Source organism: Heloderma suspectum, chromosome 2 (assembly GCF_057233095.1).
Source record: "Heloderma suspectum isolate Gila_16-S chromosome 2, 16-S_ref, whole genome shotgun sequence".
Lineage (NCBI taxonomy): Eukaryota > Metazoa > Chordata > Lepidosauria > Squamata > Helodermatidae > Heloderma > Heloderma suspectum.
Window position 1 is genome coordinate 114,827,581 of NC_139459.1, and position 13,489 is coordinate 114,841,069.

Here is a 13,489-nt window from a genome sequence, read left to right on the forward strand (position 1 = left end):
GATCTCTCTTTTTATTCCTCTGTCACTGAGACACTGCATCTGAGACATTTGGGGGAAATCCACATGCACTTCAGGGGAAGCTGGGTAGGTTGTTGACAGCCCATAGTATAAGATCCTATTGCATGTCTATCAAAATTTTGTATTGATAAGTGTAGCAGGACTTTTTGGAGTGGGGGTAGGTGAAATTAAGCTGGACAGCTCTGTTTGCTACCCTTACGTAGCATTCAGCTCTGGCTGCTGCTGCATAACCAGAGCCTTGCACTGTAATTGCTACAGATGGGGATAGGATGGGTTTCCTGTGTTGCTGTCCAGCATGTTGTTGTTTATTGTTAGCTGTTGTAATTATGAATAATGAACACTGCAGTCTTGAGCCTTCTGATCTCGTTTCAGTGGTGCAAACTTCAGCACTCTGCTAATGAATCTTGGACCAGAAAACTGTGCTACTTTACTCCTGTTCGTGTTGCAGGAAGGCAAGATCCTGCTACACTCTCTCCGACCAGCTGTGCTGACTGGAGTAGCTGAAGCTGTGGCATCTGTAAGTATGCTGTGTTCTTTTCTAAGGTGAAGCAGTTATATTTGTGCAGACTCCATAGTGCCCTTTTAATTTCAATAGGCAGTCCATTCTATTTCTGACCTAAAATACTACTGCTTCATTTTGGATACAAGGTTTGTATGGTAAAAAGTTGTAAACTTTGCAAGTACTGTGAATGACCAGTAGTCTTCTCTGTTCTGTTAAGCTATTCCCTGGGTATTCTCTTGCCTCCCATGCTTGGAGCTCTGGAGATTCACTGGTTTCAGAAGTAATGTAGCACTGACCTTTGAGTAAAATGGAAGAAATTGGATTACTTCATGGAGTAATATGTGAAGAGCTGGGTAGTAGTAACTGTTACTTCTCTTATGGGGATAGGTGAGGCACAGTTGGAGAACTTTGCTTCCCTAAACGGGAGATCACTTTGCTTTTTCAAGGATTTTGTAAAGGGAAAGCCTAAGTGAATTCAAAGCTTTTTGCTGTTAAGGACTGATTAAGCCCCAGAGGGACCAGTTCATCAAGCAAATCCTGATGATTCCTCGTGGGTTTGTTTGTTTTGGTAGCATATTTTAAATATTTGCAAAACTGGAATATTAAGAGTACTCAGGCAGTGATAGTAACTGAAGTGGCATTTTAAATCCTAATTGTACAAAATGTAAAGAAATACATATCCATGTTTGGTTGGGTTGTGGGAGTGGTTGCATGACCATAGCATATTTTCTTAAGTCTTTCACTTGGTAGAATACTTGGCAGATATTGCTTGTTGAATGCAAATTTAAAAATGAACACACTTGCATGATACCATTTTTAATCTATGGGTGAAATCCAACATCACATGAGCAGACTTCTGCTTGCACAATGGGATTCCTCCCTTTTCTCCCAGTGCAAGCCCTCTGTGCCCTGGAGCACATTTTGAGGATGCACTGGGGTGGGGTGGGGTGGGGTGGGGATTGTCCTCTTCCCATTCCACTGACAGAAGCCATCCTGTCAGATAGCGAGGCTGATTGACTACAACCCAAACTATTCATCACAGTTTTCTTTGTGCCGAACTGTTCAAGTTCACCCATATGGTTCACGCAAATTCTTAATTTGTTACCTATAATTAAGAATATGGAAATCTTGGAATTTCCCAATTCTTTCTTCCATGCCCTAGCACAGTTGTAATGGAAAAATATAACTGCTTATTTCAAAAGTTATGCAAGCCACCTTTTAAAAATAGTTTCAAAGACACATTTTTTGTTTTTATTGTATCCATTTTTAGTCTAAGCAGAGTTAATGATGTGTGGCCCCTTATGTTTCATAGCTTTTAAAAAATGCATATCACCGTTTTTATACATTGTATATTACCAAAAAGGGGAGGTAACAATGACAGCTTTTGGCTTGTTTCACACATAATGACAATCCAGAGTGCAGGTTGAGTAAGGATTGTCATTGAATCATGGGTTGTCCCTGCGTGCGAACTCTGCACTATAGTTTAACTATGGATTGTTAACCATGAACAACCCAGGGAAAAAACCCATGGTTTGTTATTGGGTTGTGAACTATGGGTTGTTCTTGGTTAACAACCCATAGTTAAACCATAATGCAGGTTTCTCATGTAACGACAACCCACGATTCAACAACAATCAATATTCAACCCATACTCTGGGTTGTCATTACATGTGAACCAGATCTTCTTCTCTATCCCAGAGTTCAGCCTCTTATGTGTCTGTAGCTTCTAGATGATGATGATGATGATGATTGATAAACATATTTATAAATCATCTCTGCCCACTGCATGCATGAGGTAATATACAAAAAACAGCATAAAACTAATACATAATAATAGAAAATAAAACAGGAGCCCAAACATTCATCACAAGGAAATCAGAAAGTGACATTAAGCCTTTGAAAGTACCCTGTGACCTCAAAATTTACTGTTGTATAGTACCTGAAGAACGTAGGGAAAACCACTAAACCCTTCAGGTATGACCTAAATCATATCCCTTATGAATATACAGTGGAGGTGAGGAATAGATTTAAGGGATTAGACCTGATAGAGTGCCTGAGGAACTATGGACGGAGGTCCATAACATTGTTCAGGAGGCAGCAACTAAATCCATCCCAAAGAAAAAGAAATGCAAGAAAGTAAAGTGGCTGTCTGATGAGGCTTTAGAAGTAGCTGAGGAAAGAAGGGAAGTGAAAAGCAAGGGAGAAAGGGGAAGATATATCCAACTGAATGCAGAGTTCCAGAGAATAGCAAGGAGAGACAAGAAGGCCTTCTTAAATGAACAATGCAAAGAAATCGAGGAAAACAATAGAATGGGAAAGACTAGAGATTTTTTCAAGAAAATCGGAGCTCTCAAGGAAACGTTTTGTGCAAAGACGGGCATGATAAAGGACAAAGAAGGCAGGGATCTAACAGAAGCAGATGAGATTAAGAAGAGGTGGAAAGAATACACAGAAGAACTATACAGGAAAGAGCTGAATGTCCCTGATAGCCATGATCACTGAACTTGAGCCGGACATCCTCGAGAGTGAAGTCAAGTGGGCCTTAGGAAGCATTACTAACAACAAAGCTAGCGGAGATGACAGTATTCCAGCTGGGCTATTTAAAATCCTAAAAGATTATGCTGTTAAAGGTCTGCACTCAATATGCCAACACATTTGGAACACTCAGCAGTGACCACAAGCCTGAAAAAGGTCAGTTTACATTCCATTTCCAAAGAAGGGCAATGCCAAAGATTGTTCAAACTACCGTACAATTGTGCTCATTTCACATGCCAGCAAGGTTATGCTCAAAATCCTACAAGCTAGGCTTTAGCAGCATGTGAACCGAGAACTACCGGAAGTACAAGCGGGGTTTCGAAGAGGCCGAGGAACTAGAGATCAAATCGCCAACATTCTCTGGAACATGGAGAAAGCAAGAGAATTCCAGAAAAATGTCTATTTCTGCTTCATTGACTACGCTAAAGCCTTTGATTGTGTGGATCACAACAAACTGTGGCAAATTCTTAAAGAGATGGGAGTACTAGACCACCTTACCTGTCTCCTGAGAAACCTATACGAGGGCCAAGAAGCAACAGTACGAACCGGACATGGAACAACCGATTGGTTAAAATTGGGAAAGGAGTATGACAAGGCTGCATATTGTCGCCCTGCTTATTTAACTTATATGCAGAGTACATCATGAGAAACGCCGGGTTGGATGAATCACAGGTTGGAATTAAAATTGCTGGGTGAATTATCAACAACCTCAGATACGCAGACGATACCACCCTAATGGCAGAAAGAGAAGAGGATCTAAAGAGCCTCTTATTGAGGGTGAAAGCGGAGAGTGCAAAAGCTGGTTTGAAACTCAGCATTAAAAAACGAAGATCATGGCATCTGGCCCCATCGCTTCCTGGCATATAGAAGGGGAAGAAATGGAAGCAGTGACAGATTTTATTTTCTTGGGTTCCAAGATCACCGCAGACAGTGACTGTAGCCATGAAATTGAAAGACGCTTGCTCCTTGGGAGGAAAGCTATGGCAAACCTAGACAGCATAGTAAAAAGCAGAGACATCACCTTGCTGACAAAAGGTCCGTCTAATCAAAGCTATGGTTTTCCCAGTAGTAACGTATGGCTGTGACGGAAGGCTGAGCGCCGAAGAATTGATGCTTTCGAACTGTGGTGCTGGAGAAGACTCTTACGAGTCCCCTGGACTGCAAGGAGATCAAATCAGTCAATCCTAAAGGAAATCAACCCTGAGTGCTCCTTGGAAGGACAGATCCTGAAACTGAAGCTCAAATATTTTGGCCAGCCACCTAATGCAAAGAGAAAACTCCCTGGAAAAGACCCTGATGCTGGGAAAGACTGAAGGCAAAAGGAGAAGGGGACGGCAGAGGATGAGATGGCTAGATAGCATCACCGATGCAATGAATATGAACTTGAGCACGCTCCGGGAGAGAGCGGAGGACAGGAAGGCCTGGTGTGCTATGGTCCATGTGGTCATGAAGAGTCGGACATGACTTAACAACTGAACAACAACAAGTACCTAATAATTTAAGCATGTCATCAAAATATTTTATTTGAAACTTTTTCTTTCTCCAAAATAATATATTTTTATGACATTTTCTTTCTCCAAGACTTTTTCCACTAGTTGTGTGAAGGGTGTGTCTTAGCCAAACTATCTTATATTTGCTTCCTTCACATCAAAGTGAATGTTTACTTGAAGAGCATGCTTTTCACAAAAATTCTTCTAGCGCTGGGTAAAATCTGTGATTTCATTCTAAAGTTACATGCTGCCCAGGTTTGATATTTGTTAACTATTCACTTTCTCCCCCCCCCCCCCCCCAACTCTAAGCTAGACAGTGTTTTTGTACAGTGGACTTGCAGGGCACTAACAATTTTTAAACAACAAATCTAGATCTTTTTTGTATTGTTTTGAGTTAGCTTTTATATAATTGTGCTGCTTCTGTTCCTGCTCTGATGTTCCATGTTCACTAGCAATACTTAATGTTACAGTTTCCATTGCCTTTTTAATACATGGGTTTCATTTCATTTTTCCTTCAGATGATCTTTCCATTTCAGTGGCAGTGTCCCTACATCCCCCTCTGTCCTTTGTCTCTGGCAACGGTGCTCAGTGCTCCTGTCCCATTTATAGTTGGAGTTGACTCACGGTACTTTGATCTGTATGACCCACCACAGGATGTTGTTTGCATTGACTTAGACACAAACATGGTGTACATGTAAGTGTGTTTTTTAGTTTTCGTTTATATCCTTTGTCTTCATGTATGTCTGTTTCAAGGTATTAATGTAAATTTTGGATATGTTTATTTAATTTTATCCAAACCCTAAAACTCATAATAGATCAAAAGCCCATAATAGATCAAAAGCTTACATAGGCGTATGTAAGCATTTCCACTTAGACACTGTGCTGCCCTGTTTTTTGTGTTTTGTTCTTGTTTTTCCCCAATTGACTGTAGTTCCCCACACCATTCCTGGAGTTTTGGGAGCAGCTTGTCAGATAGAAATGCCTTAAGCAAACTGAATGAAAGCAGGAAATATAGGAGTGAAATTCTACAGTATTCAGTCTTTTTGTCTCATTGACAGCACAGACCTCTTCATGACTCTAATTTATTCACTAAAAATATTCTCTACGTCCATGTTTCCTTTGTTGTTGCTCCCATGTATACACTTAGTACAATATGGACTAGCTTCTTCTGTATGATGTAAACCAGGGATGGACAACCTGTGGCCCTCCAGATGTTGTTGCACTACAACTCTCATCCTCCCATGTTTGCTGGAGCTGTTGGGAGTTGGATCCAACGACATCTGGACAGCCACGGGTTTCCTACTTCTGAAGGGAATGATCTGTTTTCCTATCAGTCAGAAATGGTAAACTAATACATTTTGAAAGAAAACACTGAAATGTATTTCTGGAAAAGATTACTTACACCACTGTTTGGATCCTAAGATGCACAAGAGGAACTCAGCTCATATAATGTTTTCCTCCCTCCTCACTACTGCAGCCCTCTGCACTTTCAAAAGCCACTGATGAGCATCAGTGGGGCCTCTGGAACAGTATGGGGCTGACATAGGGCTGTGCAGCAGAAGAGGGGAATTGGCAGAAGTAGGGAGCATCAAGCACCTTAAGAGCACCTTTTGGAGTCAATCCAGTGTTCCTTGGATTTTATTAAGGTGGTAGCATTTACATTAGTGGAAACAAATACTGAAATTGGACGAACGTTTGTCGAGATATGATCAAGTGAAGTTCAAAGGGGAAATCACTTTAATAAACATGAATTAGTTTCATTTAAATAGAAATTTGTCTTAATATTTTAGAGGAATTGGCATGCTTTTAAATGTTCTAGAAAATTGCTAATGACTTTCCGGGGGTGGGGCTGTTCAGTTGTTACTCCCCCCCTTCCTCCCTTGTTGATGGAAACAGGAGAGGGGGCGTGTGTGTGTGAGAGAGAGTCAAATGCCTGCTCCTGATGTAACTCCAGGGAATGTGTGCATCAGGAGATTTTGCATTTGTTTGAATCTGTAACAGAGAGGTGGTCACAAATGGACTGGGAGATTCCAGGTTCAAATAATGCAGAATCAAGCAGTAGCCCCTTTTGGCATTGAGGGGATTGGGCTGGTGCATGAGCCTGAAGCCTGTTCATGCACCAGCCCAATCCCCACTCCCCTCAAAGCCCGGTGTGGGAGAATAAAAAGTATACAGACTCCAGGATTATAAATAGCCCCCTTTTTAATGCTGCAAGTTTTTTCCCCTTCTGCCTGCCCTTCGAAAATCCAAAATGTCAACTTGGAATCATGTAAAAGTAATTTCATCATGTTTGAACACTATTTAGAAATATTTTCAGCAACTCTGCAGGCAAGAGATCTTGAAATGAAAAGCTTAGTCTTCTCCCATATTAGAATTGTAGGATTACTAGAACTATCAGGAGCCTGCATGATAAGACAAACAACAAAGCTTTGCCTGATTTCATGATAAAAATTACAACAACCTGCCAATTTTGGCATATGTGTTTTGAGTTTCTTATTGTTTAATTTCACTTCCACAGCATCAATGTTAGCTCCCCAATCCCCTCGTGTGTGTGTGTGGCTAATTTCCTTTCTTTGTGTCAGGCTTTCATAGAGTGACAGGAGAAAGGGTGGTTGCAGGGGGTGGGGAGAATTAGAAAAAGATCACTGTAAAGCTACAGATGGCAGACTGATGTTATACCAGAAAATATCTGTTTTTCTGAATCAATCTATGACCATTTTGTGTTATTTGTAGTCTTGATGCAGCTCTGGTGAGGCTTGCTGTGAAAGATAAGTAGAGTTCTCCCTAGCATAGATCCACAACAAAATCCTCAGATCCATGTGTAGTAGGATCGCAATAAACTTTGTCTCTTGTACACAAGCCCTAATTTACCTGTCCTTAACTTGGTCTCTTTCTTGTAGCTTAACTAACAGCGTGGACCTTTGAAGATAGAAGTTCCATGGTCTGCTCCTCTGGCTACCTTAGATTTTCTGGCAGAAGGGCTAGATAGTCTTGAACTAGGCAGCTGTATGCTAATTGTTGAGGGATAGACTTTCAAACCTTTCAAATTTTAGAGGATTTAATCTCCCACTTGCATTCAAATTATTGTTGGATCTTCTGCTTCCTTAATTCACTTCTTACTGTGCTGCAGAGAGCATGTGAAGTACTGCATAAGCCCAGTCATTTCTTAGGATCCATCTTTTGCGGCAGGAGCGAATAATGGGTTGAATACACTAGTGGAAGTAGTTTTGGCAGCGGCACTGTTGTTGTTCCGCCAACTGGCAGAAGAGCTAGTAGCTCAGTGGCTGGAATCCAGACTGGCATGAACAACTGGTCTGCTTGCGCCCAGGAGGTTCTAAGTTTCCCCTTCAAGTAGCACCCCTCCCCCAAAAAGGCATTTTTTCCCGACTCGCTCTGTATGAGTAGATGCATTTTTAACGAGTGTCAGTTCCTGTGTTTTGCTGATCTGTGAAATACTTCCTTTTAAACTGCTACAGAGAACATTGTTCCCATCAAAGGAAATTGTACAAAACAATGTTGTATCTATCTACATTGTGTATATCTTGGTGTAAGTGTGTATTTGATCTGGCTTCAGCCCTCTGTTCAAAACAATAAAGACATATTTCTACAACAGGTATTACTACGAAACAATGAGTTGGTTTGGATGTAATGCTAAACTAATTTAGTTAACAGAAGCATTTTTACTAGTTTCGCATTTTGAGAATGAGCCACAGCAAGCCTCAGGCTTTCATGGTCCCTCCTCCTCTGGCATGGCTGCAAAGAGGAGTTCAGAAGCTTTTGCTTCCGTTTCAGATTAACTGCAGTTTGCCATGTCATCCAAACCTAGACAAACTGTGGTTAATCTTAACTATGATTAATGGAAACAAACCAACTTAAACTATGGTTTATGAAGCTGCTTTGTTTCAACTAACTATGATTAAGATAAACACATTTTAGGATTTGGACAACACATTAAACTCCAGTTAAAGTAAACAGAAGCGTTTTCTTCTGATTTGCTTCTCACAGCTGTGCTGGAGGAGGAGCGGGGGAGGGCACAGGCATAAGGATCATTCTCATAACACCAAACTGTGGTTTAGCATTATATCCGAATGCAGCCAAGGTTGCTTGTGGATGGATGAGGATTTCTTTAACAGAAAATCCTCTTGAGTAGAACTCACATTCCAGGATGATGCATTACAAGGAAAAATGGCAAGTTATGGAAGTGAAATGAAAAGAGAATAATCAGTTTGAAGGAACTAAAATGAATGTTCTAGTTGTTTTTATTGTTACCTTGAGCTCTATTTTTCCGCGTGGATCAACATCCTGTTCACAACAGAAAATCACTGAAAGCAGAAAGCCCAAACCAATTTGTAGTACAATTATAAGACTGTCAGTTCACATACTGCAGTTTTATACTGGATATCCTGTGAATAATTCTAATCTGTGGATGCCTGTGAAATTTGGTATGTGATGCATATAACTTCCCTGTTTGTAAACATATAATTTGCGGGTCTGCAAACTGTGTCCTCTGGAGTTAGGCTTAGGAAACCAAAAGTGCATAATTGTAAGAAATTACACACCTTCACAGATGTTCCTATATGGGAAGTATCCTGAACCAGTTCTTAGTTATGAAGCTTGAGCAGTACAAAAAACTGATTCAGTATAGAGAACTCTTGGGTTAAATAAACAACTAACATTATTAGATAAGAGCTCATTTTAACCTATTTCTTATGAGCAAGTAGACTTGTACTGACTTAATTACTGATTACTTATGTGATCCTCACAACCACTCTGTTAGACTAGTATTATCTTAATATTTCAGATAGGTGGGGAGGAGACTGGAAGATAGTGCCTTGTCTAAGACGACCTAATAAATTCATGGGAGAGATGAAAATTGAACTGGGGTGTTCACAGCTCATTCTCTCTGCCTCTGTGCTCCACTATCTCTCAAGCCATGGGTTTTTGGAAGTGTTCTGTAAGAAACCCAAATTTAGGAGCACTGTGGATGTTTTTATGCCAGTGTGGAGTTGTGCACATCTTTCTGTTTGCAGTCTAAAAGCAGATGTGGTTTGTGTGAACCTAATCCCTTAGGGCTGCAAATATGAATGGTGTGCATCTCTGTATATACAGTAGAATGACATAGATGTGTGGCAGAGAGAGCCAGTGTAGCGGTTAGAGTGTTGGATTGGAACTTGGCCATAAAACTCACTGGGTGACTTTGGGCCAGTCACTGACTGTCAGCCTAACCTACCTCACAGGTTGTTGTGAGGATAAAATAGAGAGGAGGATCATGCATGTTGCCTTGGGCTCCTTGGAGGAAAGGCGGAATATATATATGTGTATAGTATCTTGGTACTTACTGCAGGTTCTAGTCTAATGCAAGCCTATAACTTTTTGGATATCCTCTGCATGTAAAGTAATGTTCCCAAAGTGACCTTGGATTGAGGAAGAAGAGTAGCACTAGAAAAGGAAAGCACTGTCAGAGACACAACACTTCTTACAGCTGAGCAGGCCTTCTGTGTCTAGTGCTAGTGGCTATATTATAGTACAGTGATGGAAGCATTACTGACTGCCAGAAAAATGTTGAATAGCTTTCATTCACGAGACATCCTCTTTATTCAGCTGCTTTCAGAGTCTATTAGCAGAAGTGACAATGAGAAACAGTTAGTATGTGGATCTGATTGGGATGAAAGGTCAATTTTATCATCCTTTTTTTGTCATTTGTTAGGAGGAGGGTTGCTTACATGTTGGATGTAGAATTCTCCTAATTGCATGTCTAGGTTATGGAAAAGCAGTAATTCATATACTGGCTTTGATGTGTTATTGTTGTGTAGTTCTCTCTTCTCCCCCACCACCCCCCACCTCCAAATTTTGCTTGGTTTATTGATTTCCTTCTCTGTACCTACAAAATAGAAGTGATGCATGCGCCTTGGAAGCTGTAGTCATTAAGTTCTCTGAGATGCTGCTGATAAGATGGTAATTCACAGATAACACAACAAAACAACTGTATACATAGCATGAAATAAAATAAGATAGGCTATGACCAATATTGACTAAATAGGTAGATGTTTTGAATGTGCTACAAACAGGTACTGCAGTCACTGCTGAATAATGTCCCCCACCCCAGTCACTGCTTGCATTCCAAGGGGGAAAAGAAAGGGGCTTGTCCTTAAAATTATCAAGGCTCCAGTTTACCTCTGTTTGCTTCCCTTTGAGAAACAGGGTCAGATTGTAGTTGCTGTTCTTCTAAACAAGGACATGCCTTATTTTAGGTCCATTTTAATTTGATTGCCAAGTCAGCCACATGGGATTTGCAGTATGTGGTGAACCTTCAGTCCTCCCAGTTCTAGCTGCCATAACGTTAAAAAAATAAAGATGGAAATTTATTAAGCTGCTTATGTTCCACTAAAGTCCGGAATTGTGTATAGGATTGCAGCCTAAGTCGCTACTGATTTGCTAGTGACTCCAACCTGCCTAAGAGTTTTTTTCTCTCTTCTTAAATTTCTATTTCCTCTAATGGAAAACCAGATTCAGCCCTGAATGAGCCAGGGTCTGCATTTGAATATACCTCCATGCTTTACTGACCTTAGCAATTGCAAAACATTACCATAAATAAAATCTTGATCCAGAAACAGTTTTTTTCCCCCTGGTTTTATTTTTAATGTGCTTTTATTTTGTTTCAAGATGCAACTTTTTTTCTCTTAATCACTGCAAAGATTACTCCCATCACCAAGAAAAACTTTACATGTTGAGTGTATTTTGGCAGTCAAGTACTAACTGATAACCAACATGGGTCATGACTGTAGAGCTTGAAATGGTGAAGAAAAGGGCAAGAACATTATCAAGGGTCTGGAGCAACTCTCCTAAGAGGAAAGGTTACGTTTGGGGTTCTTTACCTTAGAAAAAAGGTGAATAAGGGGCACATGATAGAAGTGTATAAAGTTATGCGTGGTGTAGAGAAAGTGGATAAGGGGTAGTTTTTCTCCTTTCATAATACTAGAATTCAGGGTCATCTGGGGAAGCTGAATAGTTGGAGATTCAGGACAGATAAAAGGAAGTACTACTTCACACAGTGCATAGTTAATCATCTGCTATCACAAGAGGTAGTGATGTCCATCAGCTTGGACAGCTTTAAAGGGGATTAGACAGATATGGAGCATAAGGCTATCAATGGCTACTAGTATGTCTGAATACCAGCTGCTGGAGAACATGGAGGGAAGGTGCTATTGCGTTCATGTCCTGCATGTGGGTTGGCCACGGTGGAAACAAAACACTTGAACAGATAAGCCTTTGGTCTGATCCAGCACAGCTCTCCTTATGGTCTTAGGTGTAGCCATGGAAATGACCCATACTCAGAGCCAAAATTATAATTAATCATGTTTGCTGCAGCAGTTTCCCCAGCAAAAGACCACAAGCCTCACTTTAAAGTGGCCAGCTTGTTTTTTAGCAGAGAATGGCTGCAGAGAAATTGGGAAGTTGTGTGTTGTAGCTATGCATGCACATCTGTCCCACAAACACACATCCCTTCTTTAGATCCTGGTCTCAATCTTGCTAAAGGAGCTGTTCCCAGATATACATATATAGGGGTATAGGTTTTGTGTGAAGTAAAAACATACTGGTTGACTTGGCCCATACCATGTTGAAGTGTGTTGAGTCTCCACACTACTTTTTCCCAACATAGGTATTAAAACATGTATTTTAATGTCTAGATGGCAATGTGTTCCCAAGCTGCAAACCCCTGATCAAAAACAAATTTAGTATGCTGAAGTACATAACTGCTGACCTGGTAATTAATCTCTGTATCAGAGAGCTAATATATAGATTCATCGCTCTGTTGTTTACTAATGTTTTAAGGCACGGAAGTGAGTTTGTACCTGAAAATTTATAACATTTGAATATGTTTCCATATATAAAATGTTCTTATATTCAAGACTCATTATAATAATTCAGTAAAAGTATGACACATGCATTGCAATGGAGTAAATTTGTTTTTCACTTGGGAAAAAGCCCACAATTAAAATGTAAAAAGTGATTTTTTTTTTAAGTACAGACATTGAAATATAAAGTCAGGTAACTCACTGTTGGAATAATGCCTAAATTAAACTTAAGGAAAAGTTGCTGTAAATTGGGAATTCGGGATTAGATCCAAATTCAGCTGAGACAGCTGTATCGCTTTCTAATGAAACCCAACAGCTACCACCATGTGTTCCACTTTGAAAATACAAAAAGTGTTTTGGAGGTAGAGTAGAAGCTTTTGAATTCCTTTTCTTGTTTTTAGGAATTAGGAAACCCTAGAATGAAGCAATACATTTTCCATCTTTAAACATTTCTCAGCTTTAATTTGTGTGTGTTTATCTCAATCATATAGATCAGATGATAAGAAGAGCATGAACTGGAAGCAGCTTCCTAAGAAGCCATGCAAAAGCCTTCTCAGCACCTTAAAGAAACTGCATCCACAGCTGGCATTAGGTATTTATTTATTTATTTTGTTTATTTATTGCATTTGTATCCCGCCTTTTTTTCTCTTGCAAGGAACCCAAGGCGGCTTACATTATTCTCCTCTCTGTTTTATCCTCATAACAACAACCCTGTGAGGTAGGTTGGGCTGAGAGTCTGTGATTGGCCCAAAGTCACCCAGTGAGCTTCCATGGCCAAGTGGGGACTAGAATCCAGGTCTCCTGGCTCCCAGTCCGTCACTCTCACCACTACACTGGCTCTCATGAGAGAGGGTAAAAAGGGTAAAAGAAGCTGATCTCACCAAAAGAAAAAAATTATAACATTGGAAAGACTTTGAAACTTGAACTGTTTGTTTCCCCACAACTTAGTATGCAAGGCAGCCTATGAAATGTTGCTTATTATAAGCATCTAAGATGGCAGGGCCTTTATTCTCTCCTTAAATTTCTTTCCTTCTCTGCTTACTTGTCTCTTCAATATAAAGGGTGGTATTTAATTAACCCCTCCCATC

The 13,489-nt window shown here is 40.2% G+C and overlaps 1 protein-coding gene across 4 annotated transcripts in view; it reads left to right on the forward strand.

Moving 5' to 3' along the window:
• DENND4C (DENN domain containing 4C) overlaps positions 1-13,489 on the forward strand; it is a 99,248-nt gene that overhangs the window by 39,011 nt on the left and 46,748 nt on the right. For all 4 annotated transcript variants that reach the window (XM_084834577.1, XM_084834574.1, XM_084834576.1 and 1 more), the window contains exons 9-11: positions 391-535; positions 5,064-5,239; positions 12,893-12,993. In XM_084834577.1, coding sequence (XP_084690703.1) covers positions 391-535; positions 5,064-5,239; positions 12,893-12,993 — 422 coding nt within the window. The remainder of the gene's footprint in view (positions 1-390; positions 536-5,063; positions 5,240-12,892; positions 12,994-13,489) is intronic.